Source organism: Lipotes vexillifer, unplaced genomic scaffold (genome assembly GCF_000442215.2).
Source record: "Lipotes vexillifer unplaced genomic scaffold, Lipotes_vexillifer_v1.1 scaffold1006, whole genome shotgun sequence".
In the NCBI taxonomy this organism is placed as follows: domain Eukaryota; kingdom Metazoa; phylum Chordata; class Mammalia; order Artiodactyla; family Lipotidae; genus Lipotes; species Lipotes vexillifer.
Window position 1 is genome coordinate 435,901 of NW_006789838.1, and position 14,076 is coordinate 449,976.

Sequence of the window (14,076 nt, forward strand, 5' to 3'; positions counted from 1 at the left end):
CTGCCTTAGTTCTCGACCCTTGTTCACTTAGTCTGTTTACTTGGGTTCCTGCTGTTTGGTTCTGGATTGGACCTACAATGCCCATGGGCTAGGCTCCACTCAGCTCTGCTCTCCCCTTGAGTAGTCTCCACCTCTGTTGTGCACACCATAGAAGATTGTGGTTTAGCAATATAACTTAACTCCTGGGCCTGCTTGCAGCCTTTTAACCCTTTCCTCCCAGCTACCCTGGCATACAGTCATGGAAGTCCTGAGTGCTAACTCCCTCCTGTGGGCCTTGGGGAGACTTAGGCTCTACAACCCAAAGCCTAAGAGTCGCACACTCCTCTCATTCTGGCTTAGTCTGGGCTGATACCAGGTTTGCAGAACACTGCCGTCCTCCCTCCACAAGGCTACTTCAATACAGTGGATCTATGGTTAGGGTGTGTAACTCAAAACAGTTGTCTGGGATTCTCTAGCAGTACTCAGGGACAAGCACAACCAAGCCCAGAAAAATGTTAATTCATATATTTTATTAAATACTGCACATCTAAAATTCTAATGTACAAGAAAGAAAGGCATGGTATTCTTTCATTGAAATGAGAGAATTCAATCTTTCATTGCTTCAGCAGATAGTTATTGAGCATCTACTATGTTTCTGGTTAACTATAGTACAGACCATACTACAGACTGTCACTGATGTCACTGAATTAAAAGAACCTACTGTGTCCTTTTGGGTGCATAACCCCCCTCCACGTTGAGCCCCAAAGAAGGACCTAGCTTTTTTGGCTTCGTGCGATTCTCAGATGCCCTATACCTTATCGCTCTAACCCTGTTCATGTCTCTGAACCGTTTCCATTGTTCAGCTGTCCCCTGAAAGCTCCCCAACAGCTCTTTCAGGTCCTCCTTACATCAGGTCATTTTTTCCCTGAAACAGCCAACCTTGTTGTGTCTGCATCACCACTCCCAACACACATAAGAGCTAACTGCTTAAGATGTGAAATACCGAGATAACTCCAACACAGTGGCTATTGAAAAACAAACATTAAAGAGATTATAGTGGTCGAGTGCGTGGGCTCTTAACCCACAGTGCCCCATTCAAATCCTGTTTCTACCACTTACTACTCCGTGACTTTGGGCAAGCTACTTCACCTCTCTGCCCAGTTTGCTCATCTGTCAAACAGGGATACTCCATTGAGGGTTTCAGTGAGTTAATATATGTAAACTCTACATTAGTACCTAGTAAATGATAAACATTCTTTGTATATATATTAGCTAGTATCATTACTATTTAGGCTGGAAAGGAAGTGAGTAGTAATTGTGGGCTAGTGGGCAATGGGGTTGATATTTGGGGGGCAGGTGCCACTTTGAGTGGAGCCTCTATTTTGACTGCTTATGCAGCAGCCATTTTTTTGTTTCTTTTGTATTTTTAACAACTTTATTGGAGTATAATTGCTTTACAATGGAGTGTTAGTTTCTGCCTTATAAAAAAGTGAATCAGCTTTACATATACATATATCCCCATATCTCCTCCCTCTTGTGTCTCCCTCCCTCCCACCCTCTCTATCCCACCCCTCTAGGTGGTCACGAAGCACTGAGCTGATCTCCCTGTGCTATGCAGCTGCTCCCCACTAGCTATCCATTTTACATATGGCAGTATAGATAAATCCATGCCACTCTCTCACTCCGTCCCAGCCTACCCTTCCCCCTCCCCATGTCCTCAAGTCCATTCTCTACATCTGTGTCTTTATTCCTGTTCTGACCCTAGGTTCTTCAGAACCTTTTATATTCTTTTAGATTCCATATCTATGTGTTAGCATACAGCATTTGTTTTTCTCTTCCTGACTTATTTCAATCTGTATGAGAGATGCTAGGTCCATCCACTTCACTGCACATAACTCAATTTTATTTCTTTTTATGGCTGAGTAATATTCCATTGTATGTATGTGCCACATCTTTATCCATTCATCTGTTGATGGACACTTAGGTTGCTTCCATGTCCTGGCTACTGTAAACAGTGCTGCAATGAACATTGTGGTACATGGCTCTATTTGAATTATGGTTTTCTCAGGGTATATGTCTAGTAGTGGGATTGCTGGGCATATGGTAGTTCTATTTGTAGTTTTTTAAGGAATCTCCATACTGTTCTCCATAGTGGCTGTATCAATTTACACTCCCACCAACAGTGCAAGAGGACTCCCTTTTCTCCACACCCTCTACAGCATTTACTGTTTGTAGATGTTTTTATTATGGCCATTCTGGCTGGTGTGAGGTGATGCCTCATTGTACTTTTGATTTGTATTTCTCTAATGATTAGTGATGTTGAGCATTAATTCATGTGTTTGTTGGCAATCTGTATATCTTCTTTGGAGAAATGTCTATTTAGGTCTTCTGCCCATTTTTGGATTGGGTTGTTTGTTTGTTTCTTTGATATTGAGCTGCATGAGCTGCTTGTAAATTTTGGAGATTAATCCTTTGTCAGTTGCTTCATTTGCAAATATTTTCTCCCATTCTGAAGGTTGTCTTTTCGTCTTGTTTATGGTTTCTGTTGCTGTGCAAAAGCTCTTAAGTTTCATTAGGTAGCATTTGTTTATTTTTGTTCTTATTTCCAGCTCTCTAGGAGGTGTGTCAAAAAGGATCTTGCTGTCATTTATGTCATAGAGTGTTCTGCCTAGGTTTTCCTCTACGAGTTTTATAGTGTCTGGCCTTACATTTAGGTCTTTAATCCATTTCAAGTTTATTTTTATATATGATGCTACAGAGTGTTCTAAATTCATTCTTTTACATGTAGCTGTCCAGTTTTCCCAGCACCACTTATTGAACAGGCTGTCTTTTCTCCATTGTATATTCTTGCCTCCTTTATCAAAAATAAGGTGACCATATGTGCATGGGTTTATCTCTGGGCGTTCTATCCTGTTGCATTGATCTATATGTCTGTTTTTGTGCCAGTACCATACTGTCTTGATTACTGTAGCTTTGTAATATAGTCTAAAGTCAGGGAACCTGATTGCTCTAGCTCCGATTTTTTTCTCAAGATTGCCTTGGCTATTTGGGGTCTTTTGTTTTTCCATACAAATTGTGAATCTTTCTGATCTAGTTCTGTGAAAAATGCCATTGATAGTTTGATATGGATTGCACTGAATCTGTAGATTGCTTTGGGTAGTATCGTCATCTTCACAATGTTGGTTCTTCCAATCCAAGTACATGGTATACCTCTCCATCTGTTTGTATCACCTTTAATTTCTTTCATCAGTGTCTTATAGCTTTCTGCACACAGGTCTTTCGTCTCCTTAGGTAGGTTTATTCCTAGGTATTTTATTCTATATTTTTCAATGGTAAATGGCAGTGTTTCCTTAATTTCTCTTTCAGATTTTTCATCATTAGTGTATTGGAATGCAAGAGATTTCTGTGCATTAATTTTTTATCCTGCTACTTTACCAAATTCATTGATTAGCTCTAGTAGTTTTCTGGTACAGTCTTTAGGATTCTCTATGTATAGTGTCATGTCATCCACAAACAGTGACAGCTCTACTTCTTCTTTTCCAATTTGGATTCCTTTTATTTCTTTTTCTTCTCTGATTTCTGTGGCTAAAATTTCCAAAACTATGTTGAATAATAGTGCTGAGAGTGGACAGACTTGTCCTCATCCTGATCTTAGTGGAAATGGTCTCAATTTTTCACCATTGAGAACGATGTTGGCTGTGGGTTTGACATATATGGCCTTTATTATGTTTAGGTAAGTTCCCTGTATGCCTACTTTCTGGAGGGTTTTTTATCATAAATCGGTGTTGAATTTTGTCAAAAGCTTTTTCTGCATCTATTGAGATGATCATATGGTTTTTATCTTTCAGTTTGTTAATATGGTGTATCACATTTATTGATTTGCTTATTTTGAAGAATCCTTGCATTCCTGGGATAAGCCTCAATTGATCATGGTGTATGATCCTTTTAATGTTCTGTTGGATTCTGTTTGCTAGTATTTTGTTGAGGATTTTTGCATCTATGTTCATCAGTAATATTGGCCTGTAGTTTTCTTTCTTTGTGACATCTTTGTCTGGTTTTGGTATCAGGGTTATGGGGGCCTCATAGACTGAGTTTGGGAGTGTTCCTCCTTCTGCTATATTTTGGAAGATTTTGAGAAGGATAGGTGATAGCTCTTCTCTAAATGTTTGATAGAATTCGCCTGTGAAGCTATCTGGTCCTGGGCTTTTGTTTGTTGGAAGATTTTTAATCACAGTTTCAATTTCAGTGCTTGTGATTGGTCTGTTCATATATTCTATTTCTTCCTGGTTCAGTCTTGGAAGGTTGTGCCTTTCTAAGAATTTGTCCATTTCTTCCAGGTTGTCCATTTTATTGGCATATAGTTGCTTGTAATCTCTCATGATCCTTTGTATTTCTGCAGAGTTAGTTGTTACTTCTTTTTCATTTCTCATTTTATTTTATTTTATTTTATTTTTTTATTTTTTTATTTTTTTTTTTCCTTGCGTTATGCGGGCCTCTCACTGTTGTGGCCTCTCCCATTTGCGGAGCACAGGCTCCGGACGCGCAGGCTCAGTGGCCATGGCTCACGGGCCCAGCCGCTCCGCGGCATGTGGGATCTTCCCGAAACGGGGCACGAACCCGCGTCTCCTGCATCGGCAGGCGGACTCTCAAGCACTGCGCCACCAGGGAAGCCCTCATTTCTCATTTTATTGATTTGAGTCTTCTCCCTTTTTTTTTTTTTTTTCGGTGAGTCTGGCTAGTGGTTTATCAATTTTGTTTATCTTCTCGAAGAACAAGCTTTTAGTTTGATTGATCTTTGCTATCATTTCCTTTGATTCTTTTTCATCTATTTCTGATCTGATCTTTATGATTTCTTTCCTTCCGCTAACTTTGGAGGTTTTTTGTTCTTCTTTCTCTAATTGCATTAGGTGTAAGGTTAAGTTGTTTATTTGAGATGTTTCTTGTTTCTTGAGGTAGGATTGTATTGCTGTAAACTTCCCTCTTAGAACTGCTTTTGCTGCATCCCATAGGATTTTGGTCATCATGTTTTCATTGTCATTTGTTTCTAGGGAGTTTTTGATTTCTTCTTTCATTTCTTCATGGATCTCTTGGTTATTAAGTAGTGTATTGTTTAGCCTCCCTGTGTTTGTATTTTTTACAAATTTTTTCCTGTAATTGATATTTAGCCTCATAGCGTTGTGGTCAGAAAAGATACTTGATACAGTTTCAATTTTCTTAAATTTACCAAGGCTTGATTTGTGACCCAAGATATGATCTATCCTGGAGAATGTTCCATGAGCACTTGAGAAGAAAGTGTATTCTGTTGTTTTTGGATGGAATGTCCTATAAATATCAATTAAGTCCATCGTGTTTAGTGTATCATTTAAAGCTTGTCTTTCATTATTTATTTTCATTTTGTATGATCAGTCCATTGGTGAAAGTGGGGTGTTAGAGTCCCCTACTATGAGTGTGTTACTGTCGACTTCCCCTTTTATGGCTGTTAGCATTTGCCTTATGTATTGAGGTGCTCCTATATTGGGTGCATAAATATTTACAATTGTTGTATCTTCTTCTTGGATTGATCCCTTGATCATTATGTAGTGTACTTCTTTGTCTCTTTTAATAGTCTTTATTTTAGAGTCTATTTTGTCTGATATGAGAATTGCTACTCCAGCTTTCTTTTGATTTCCATTTGCATGGAATATCTTTTTCCATCCCCTCACTTTCAGTGGCTATGTGTCCCTAGGTCTGAAGTGGGTCGCTTGTAAACAGCATATATATGGGTCTTGTTTTTGTATCTATTCGGCCAGTCTACGTCTTTTAGTGGGAGCACTTAATTCATTTACATTTAAGGTAATTATCAATATGTATGTTCCTATTACAATTTTCTTAATTGTTTTGGGTTTGTTATTGTAGGTCTTTTTCTTCTCTTGTGTTTCCTGCCTAGAGAAGTTCCTTCAGCATTTGTTGTGAAGGTGGTTTGGTGGTGCTGAATTCTCTTAGCCTCTGCTTGTCTGTAAAACTTTTAATTTCTCTGTTGAATCTGAATGAGATCCTTGCTGGGTAGGGTAATCTTCGTTGTAGGTTTTTCCCTTTCATCACTTTAAGTATGTCTTGCCACTTCCTTCTGGCTCACAGAGTTTCTGCTGAAACATCTTATGAGGATTCCCTTATATGTTATTTGTTGTTTTTCCCTTGCTGCTTTTTTTTTCTTTGTGTTTAATTTTTGATAGTTTGATTAATACGTGTCTTGGTATGTTTCTCCTTGGATTTATCCTGTATGGGACTCTCTGCACTTCCTGGACGTTATTGACTATTTCCTTTCTCATACTAGGGAAGTTTTCAAGTACAATCTCTTCCAATATTTTCTCAGTCCATTTCTTTTTCTATTCTTTGTCTGGGAGCCCTTTATTTCGATTGTTGGTGCATTTAAAATTCGCCAAGAGGTCTCTAAGACTGTCCTCAATTCTTTTCATTCTTTTTTCTTTATTCTGCTCTGCAGTAGTTATTTCCACTATTTTATCTTCCAGGTCACTTATCCATTCTTCTGCCTCAGTTATTCTGCTATTAATTCCTTCTGGCGAATTTTTAATTTCATTTATTGTGTTATTATCATTGTTTGTTTGCTTTTTAGTTCTTCTAGGTCCTTGTTAAACGTTTCTTGTATTTTCTCCATTCTATTTCCAAGAGTTTGAATCACCTTTACTATCATCACTCTGAATTCTTTTTCCGGTAGGCTGCCTATTTCCTCTTCATTTGTGAGATCTGGTGGCTTTTTACCTTTCTCCTTCATCTGCTGTGCTTTTCTCTGTCTTCTCATTTTTCTTAACTTACTGTGTTTGGGGGTCTCCTTTTCGCAGCCTGCAGGTTCATAGTTCCCAATGTTTTTGGTGTCTGCCCCCAGTGGCTAAGGTTGGTTCAGTGGCTTGTGTAGGCTTCCTGGTGGAGGGGACTAGTGCCTGTGTTCTGGTGGATGAGGTTGGATCTTGTCTTTCTTGTGGGCAGGACTATGTCTGGTGGTGTGTTTTGGAGTGTCTGTGACCTTATGATTTTAGGCAGCCTCTCTGCTAATGGGTGGGGTTGTGTTCCTGTCTTCCTAGTTGTTTGGCATAGGGTGTCCAGCAGTGTAGCTTGCTGGTTGTTGAGTGGAACTGGGTCTTAGCATTGAGGTGGAGATCTTTGGGAGAGCTTTCACTGTTTGTTATTATATGGAGCCGGGAGGTCTCTGGTGGACCAATGTCCTGATCTCAGCTCTCCCACCTCAGAAGCACAGGCCTGACACCCAGCTGGAGCACCAAAACCCTGTCAGCCACATGGCTTAGAAGAAAAGGGAGAAAAAAAGAAAGAAAGAAAGAGAAAAAATAAAATAAAATAAAGTTATTAAAAAATAAAAAAAATTGTTAAAAATAAAACAAAATTAAAACATAATAAAAGAAAAAGACAGAACCCTAGGACAAATGGTAAAAGCAAAGCTATACAGACAAAAAAAAAGTATATATAGATATAGATATAGATATATATAAAGAAAAAAGAGAGCAACCAAATCAATAAACAAATCTACCAATGATAATAAACTCTAAATACTAAACTAAGATAAGCATAAAACCAGAAACAAATTAGATGCTGAAAGCAAGCCCCAATTCCACAGTTGCTCCGAAAGTCCACTGCCTCAGTTTTGGATGATTCATTGTCTATTCAGGTATTCCACAGATGCAGAGTGCATAAAGTTGATTGTGGAGACTTAATCCGCTGCTCCTGAGGCTGCTGGGAGAGATTTCCCTTTCTCTTCTTTGTTCGCACAGCTCCCGGGGTTCAGCTTTGGATGGGCCACACCTCTGCATGTAGGTCACCTGAGGGCATCTGTTCCCACCCAGACAGGATGGGGTTAAAGGAACAGCTGATTAGGGGGCTATGGCTTACTCAGGCTGGGGGGAGGGAGGGGTACAGAATACGGGGTGAGCCTGCGGCTACAGAGGCCAGCATGACACTGTACCAGCCTGAGGTGTGCCACGCGTTCTCACAGGGAAGCTGTCCCTGAATCACGGGACCCTTGAATGGCGGGCTGCACAGGCTCCCGGGAGGGGAGGTGTGGATAGTGAGCTGGGCTCGCACACAGGCTTCTTGGTCGCTGCAGCAGCAGCCTTAGCGTTTCATGCCCGTCTCTGGGGTCCGGGCTGATAGCTGCGGCTCACGCCTGTCTCTGAAGCTCATTTAGGCGGTGCTCTGAATCCCCTCTCCTTGCGCACCCGGAAACAATGGTCTCTTGCCTCTTAGGCATGTCCAGACTTTTTCCCAGACTCCCTCCCGGGTAGCTGTGGTGCACTAACCCCCTTCAGGCTGTGTTCACGCAGCCAACCCCAGTCCTCTCCCTGGGATCCGACCTCCGAAGCCTGAGCCTTAGCTCCCAGCCCCCACCCACCCCGGCGGGGGAGCAGACAAGCCTCTCAGTTTGGTGAGTGCTGGTTGGCAGCGATCCTCTGTGCAGGAATCTCTCTGCTTTACCTTTTACACCCCTGTTGCTGCACTCTCCTCGGTCACTCTGAAGCTTCCCCCCACCCGCACTCCGTCTCCACCAGTGAAGGGGCTTCCTAGTGTGTGGAAACCTTACCTCCTTCACAGCTCCCTCCCAGAGGTGCAGGTCCTGTCCCTATACTTTTGTCTCTGTTTTTTCTTTTTTCTTTTGCCCTCCCCAGGTACGTGGGTGAGTTTCTTGCCTTTTGGGAAGTCTGACGTCTTCTGCCAGCATTCAGTAGGTGTCCTGTAAGAGTTGTTCCACATGTAGATGTATTTCTGATGTATTTGTGGGGAGGAAGGTGGTGTCCACATCTTACTCTTCTGCCATCTTGAAGGTCTCCAGCAGCCATTTTTAAGTGAAGTTTCTTTCACTGTTTTGTTTTTGAACCTTTTCCCTCATTCAGAAATATGCTCATTGAAAATCAGGGTAAAAAAGAAACAAAAAGCAAGAAGAAGAAATAAAGTGCTTGTAATCCCATCCATCAAGAGATGGACAGTATTAAGACCTTAGTGTAAAGCTTTATTCAGGTACAGAAATACTGAGATAATTCTCAATGCACAATCACACTTTGGGGTGACCAATTTTTAAAAAACTTTGCATTATGTTATTAACATTATCATTTGTTACTGTATAGGAAACTATTTTATGGAACACGTAAATGTTTTTCTCCTTTGAGATATTACAAACAACACTAAGACAGACATCTCAGCACACAAAGATGTACGTCCATCTTTGCACACAACCTTAATCATATTCTTAGGATAAGTTTTTCCAGAAATTGAATCCCTCAGCTTATTTAGGTTGTATTGCTAGTTGTTTGTCCTATTTTTGTTTGAGATTTTAAATTAAATTCTAAGATGTTTAATTTTTGTGTAAAATTGGAATTAAATACTGAAAGACAAACAAATATTGTGGAAAAGATTCATGACAGTGATGGGCCTTGCTTGCTAAAGCAGTGAAAGGAGTTTCCTACTGCGTATGAGAAGTCTCATACTGGGTATGAGAATTCCTGGGGATGAGGCAGCAGTCTATAGGAGAAAGAGTTGGGACTCTTCAGTCAATACATCTACTTCTAAATCCTGGCTCAAGTACTTGCTTGCAGTTGTATGACCATGGTCTCATAGTTAACCTTGCTGAACCTTAATTTCTTCATATGAAAAATTCATTTTATGACTTGACCCATGCTTATCTTTCCCATTTCATGGCTGTCTCTCACCTTCCTCGTAGCACTCTCTGCCCTCAGTTTTAAGATCCAATCAGATTGAGTGTCTCCACTGGCCTTTCCCGATGATTCTACCTTTGCCTGGACCAACCTTCAACTCTGCTCCCTTCTATTCCCCCAACACATCTATATAATTAGTACTGGTCATTCAGGCTCAGGTTAGATATCTTCTCCCTCTATGCAGGAGCACAGGCTCTAGGAGCATGAGCTTCAGTAGTTGTGGCATGTGGGCTCAGTAGTTGTGGCTCACGGGCTCTAGAGCACAGGCTCAGTAGTTGCGGTGCACGGGCTTAGCTGCTCCGCGGCATGTGGGATCTTCCCAGGCCAGGGCTGGAACGTGTGTCCCCTGCATTGGCAGGCAGGTTCTTAACCACTGTGCCACCAGAGAAACCTGTCTGACCATCCCCGCAACAAACACACTTCAATCTGGGTTAGGTGCCCCTCTCCTGTTGTGCCATTAAAAACTCTTTGCCACTGCGCTTGTATAGATCATACTGTAGTGTACCTGGTTTTTTATGTTCTGATTCTTCCACTAAACTATGCTGTCTTTGAGGTCAGGTACTATTTCTTATTTTTCTCTGCATCCTCATTAGCCAACCCAGTGTATGGAAGCAATGAGGGCTCATAAGAAGTTGTTAAATGAGTGACGAATGAATGAAGCAGGATAGTAATACCTATTTAACACACTTATTAACTAATGATTGTATGAAATAATGTAAGTGGAAATTTCTGGAACATAGGCCAGGAAATGGTATCTCATAGCGTTGAAGGCTATTGACAGTAACTTTATGACAGCTCTCGTGAAATCATTTGAAATATTCTGAGTATGAAATTCTGGAGAACCTTTTTCTTTGTTTAAGTCTGTTGAAAAGTGAATTTCGTCATCATAGAAGGAATCTCAGAGGACAAAAGACCTCTTGTTTAAGACAGCTAAGCCCAGCGATTAGTGGTGAGGCGCCATGCCTAAGTGCTTTCAGGGCCTGGGGTCAGCTAGCCCAGACAGACCCCCCGCTTTACCCTAGCTCCACACCTTGGACCCAGAAGAGAAGGAGGAAGTGGGTAAGGAGAAAGACAGGGAATAAAGAAAAGGAGGCTGGAGTAAGCTTCTGTGGGGGTAATAATTGTAGCTTTTGCATAGCAGCTGTGTTTAGAACAGGCAAGCTATACATCAGAGAGTTCCACAGCCCCCAGAGAAGAGAAGTGCCCCGCTGAACGCCTGTCACTTTGCATATGCTTCCTGAGCTCTGCGGCCTTCAACAGATCTTCCCTGTGGTGCCTTGCCCTGGCATTTCATTGGCCAATTCCTTCCTACCTCCTGTGGTGTCAATGATCTGCTCAGGGTGGATCTCTCAGCAGTAGAACTGGTCTAACCAAATGTTTTTCCAGTTCTGACAGTCTGGCACACAGCTGCTTAGTGGCACCCAGTATCACAAAGGCCAGCATCGCTCTCTGCTGCTGGGATAACATGCTCCAGGTCCTTTTAGGAAATTGCTGGGTCAGTCCTGCCACCTCCTGGGTGGTTCTGCCCCTCAAGCCAAGCCCTTTTGACCCCAAGATATTGGACTCAGCTCTGCCAGTTTGAAGAATTTCTGTCTCTAAGTTGCAAGTGACAACTTCACTGTCTTAAACCACAAGCTAAGGCTAAGCTCTTATTAGTGTAATATATTTGTATTTGTGACTGGTCAAATAAGGATGCAAATACAGAGTAAATGACATTTAATAGAAAGAGAGAAACTCCTGTAGAATCCAGACGAATCTTGCCCTCGAGCAAGTTTCGCTCTGAGAGAAAATCTGCAGAGAGCTCTTGCTACAGGGTAGGGAGCCTCAGCTGGTCCTCCCCAGCACCCAGGCAGCAGGCGGGGCCCTGCACTATTCTGAAAGGTGAAGGGGTGGCAAGGCCCCAACTAACTGAAACCCTTCACAGAGATTCCCATGAGTGCAGACTTGAACAAACGCCCAACCACCACCCACCCAGCTCCAAAGACAGTTCCCCAATCCCCACCTCCAGCACCTCGAATGTTCTTGGCTTCAGGCTCCCTCTTCCTGTCAGCTGTGGGCTTGGGAAGAGAAGGGACAGGAGAGGGGTGGAGTGGGAAGGCTTGAGTCCAGGCCTCTCCTCTGAGCTCAAGCATCAGGAGAACAGCCTGACAGCCAGGTGACCGCAGATACGATATGGGAGCCCTAGAGGGGTATGACAGGCAGCACCTAAACCACATTTGGCCCACAGTTCCACCTGGCCCCTGGCCAGACAAAGCACAAGCACTTTCTTTCTTTTTCAGTTCAATTTATTCTCTGAATCAACAAACCTTAGGCTATGAGGGGCAAAGCAAATTCAGGAGTTTAAACAAAGGCATTCATCAGGCAGCTGGGGCCCCCTGCAATGAAAAATAAATCCCTGGCAAAGAAATGGTCAACATTGGTTAGCCTGGGACATTATGACTTCAGGATGATTTTCTCTGATGTGGTTTAGAAGCTCCTTTGCTTGGAGTATTGTACTTTGTACAGGCAGAGGGGTGGGGATGAGCTGATACGGTCAGCCTGTTGGTCAGTCTGTCATCAAACAGTGATTGTGCAACTAGTGTGGGGCAGGCTGCTTGGAACTAGAGGATACGTTATCATGTCCTGGAAAACCAGGAAGCTTTACAACACATTATAGCAATCCCACTCGAGTCACAAGCCCACCACCAAACCAATGACCAGCCAGGGTTTTTAATTTTTTTCTGAAGTGTGAACTTATTCCATAAATGTATGCTTTATATTTAAGTTATATTTCACAATACAAACATAATGCTTTTAAATGCATAGTTTCAAACAATTCTTTTTTAAAATTTGTTAAAAATTGAAGTATAGTTTATTTACAATTAGTTTCAGGTGTACAGCAAAGTGACTCAGTTATACATATACCTATATATGTATATTTTTTTCAGATTCTTTTCCATTATAGGTTATTACAAGGTATTGAATATAGTTCCCTGTGCTTTACAGTAGGTCCTCATTGTTTATCTATTTTATATATAGTAGTGTGTATATGTTAATCCCAAACTCCTAATTTATCCCTCCCCACTCCTTTCTCCTTTGGTAACCATAAGTTCAAACTCCTAATCCCTCCCCACTCCTTTCTCCTTTGGTAACCATAAGTTTGTTTTCTATGTCTGTGAGTTTGTTTCTGTTCAGCCAGGGTTTTGAAACTAGACAGACTGGGGCTTGAACCCCAGCTCACTCATTAACTTAAATAGCAATGTGACCTTGGATAAGTCAACCTCTCTGCACCTTGGTTTACATGCCAATAAAATAAAGATAAAAATAATGTTCTAGGACCCATCAGCTTGGAATATTGCTGCTTGGACATAAGTATCAGGATGTGTATCCACCACCTAAATTTGGAGCCAAATTCCACAAGGCATCAATGTAGCAAATACCTTTATAGCACTTGCTAGCACTGTTCTAAGTGTTTTACATATATTAATTCATTTAACCTTTGTCACAATCTTATAGAATGGGTACTAATATTATTTCCATTTTATAGATGAGAAAGCCCAAGGCACAGACAGGTAATGGAACTACCCTAGATAGTGACACTCATTTGATTTGTGTGAACATTACATGAAGTAGTGCATGCAAAATTCACCTAGAACACAGGCTGTTAACAAATACTATCCATGATTAGTAGTCAGTAGAATTGTAGTTATCATTATTATTAACTGTGTTAGTGTTACTATGAGTAGCTACCACAGAGTAATTTAAAATGTAGTTAAACACACTGGCCTAGAGGCCAAGATGGCCAAGTAGAAAGACCCTGAGCTCACCTCCTCTCATGGGCACACCAAAATTACAACTATTTATAGAATAACTATTGATGAAAAAGACTGGAACCTACCAGAAAAGATCTTCTATAACTAAAGATATAAAGAAGGAACCATAATGAAACAGGTAGGAGGGGTGGAGTCACAGCATAGTCAAGACAAATACCCCTAGGTGGGTGACCCACAAACAAGAGAATAATTACAATTGCAGAGGTTCTCCCCAAGGATCCAAGGGTCTAAACCCCACATTGGTCTGCCCAGCCTGGGGTTCCTGTGCCAGGAAGACAAGTCCCCAGAACATTTGGCTTTGAAGGCCAGCAGGGCTTACTTTCAGGGGACCCAGGGGCTGTGGGAAATAGAGACTCCACTCTTAAAGGGCACAGACAAAATCTCACATGCTCTGGGACCCAGGGCAAAAGCAGTAATGTGAAAGGAGCTTGGGTCAGACACACCTGCTCATCTTGGAGAGCCACCCAGAGAGGAAGGAGGCAACTGGAGCTCACCCTGGGGACATAGACACTGGCGGCACCCATTTTTGGGAGGTCCTTCTACCACGTGGAGACTGGTGCAGGCAAATG

At 41.8% G+C, this 14,076-nt stretch overlaps 1 protein-coding gene across 1 annotated transcript in view; it reads right to left on the reverse strand.

Moving 5' to 3' along the window:
- Positions 1–11,162, reverse strand: part of FRMD7 (FERM domain containing 7) — a 46,808-nt gene extending 35,646 nt beyond the window's left edge. The window contains 1 exon segment of the mRNA XM_007462865.1: positions 11,067–11,162. Within this exon segment, the coding sequence (XP_007462927.1) occupies positions 11,067–11,162 (96 nt within the window).
- Between the last annotated feature and the right edge of the window lie 2,914 nt (positions 11,163–14,076).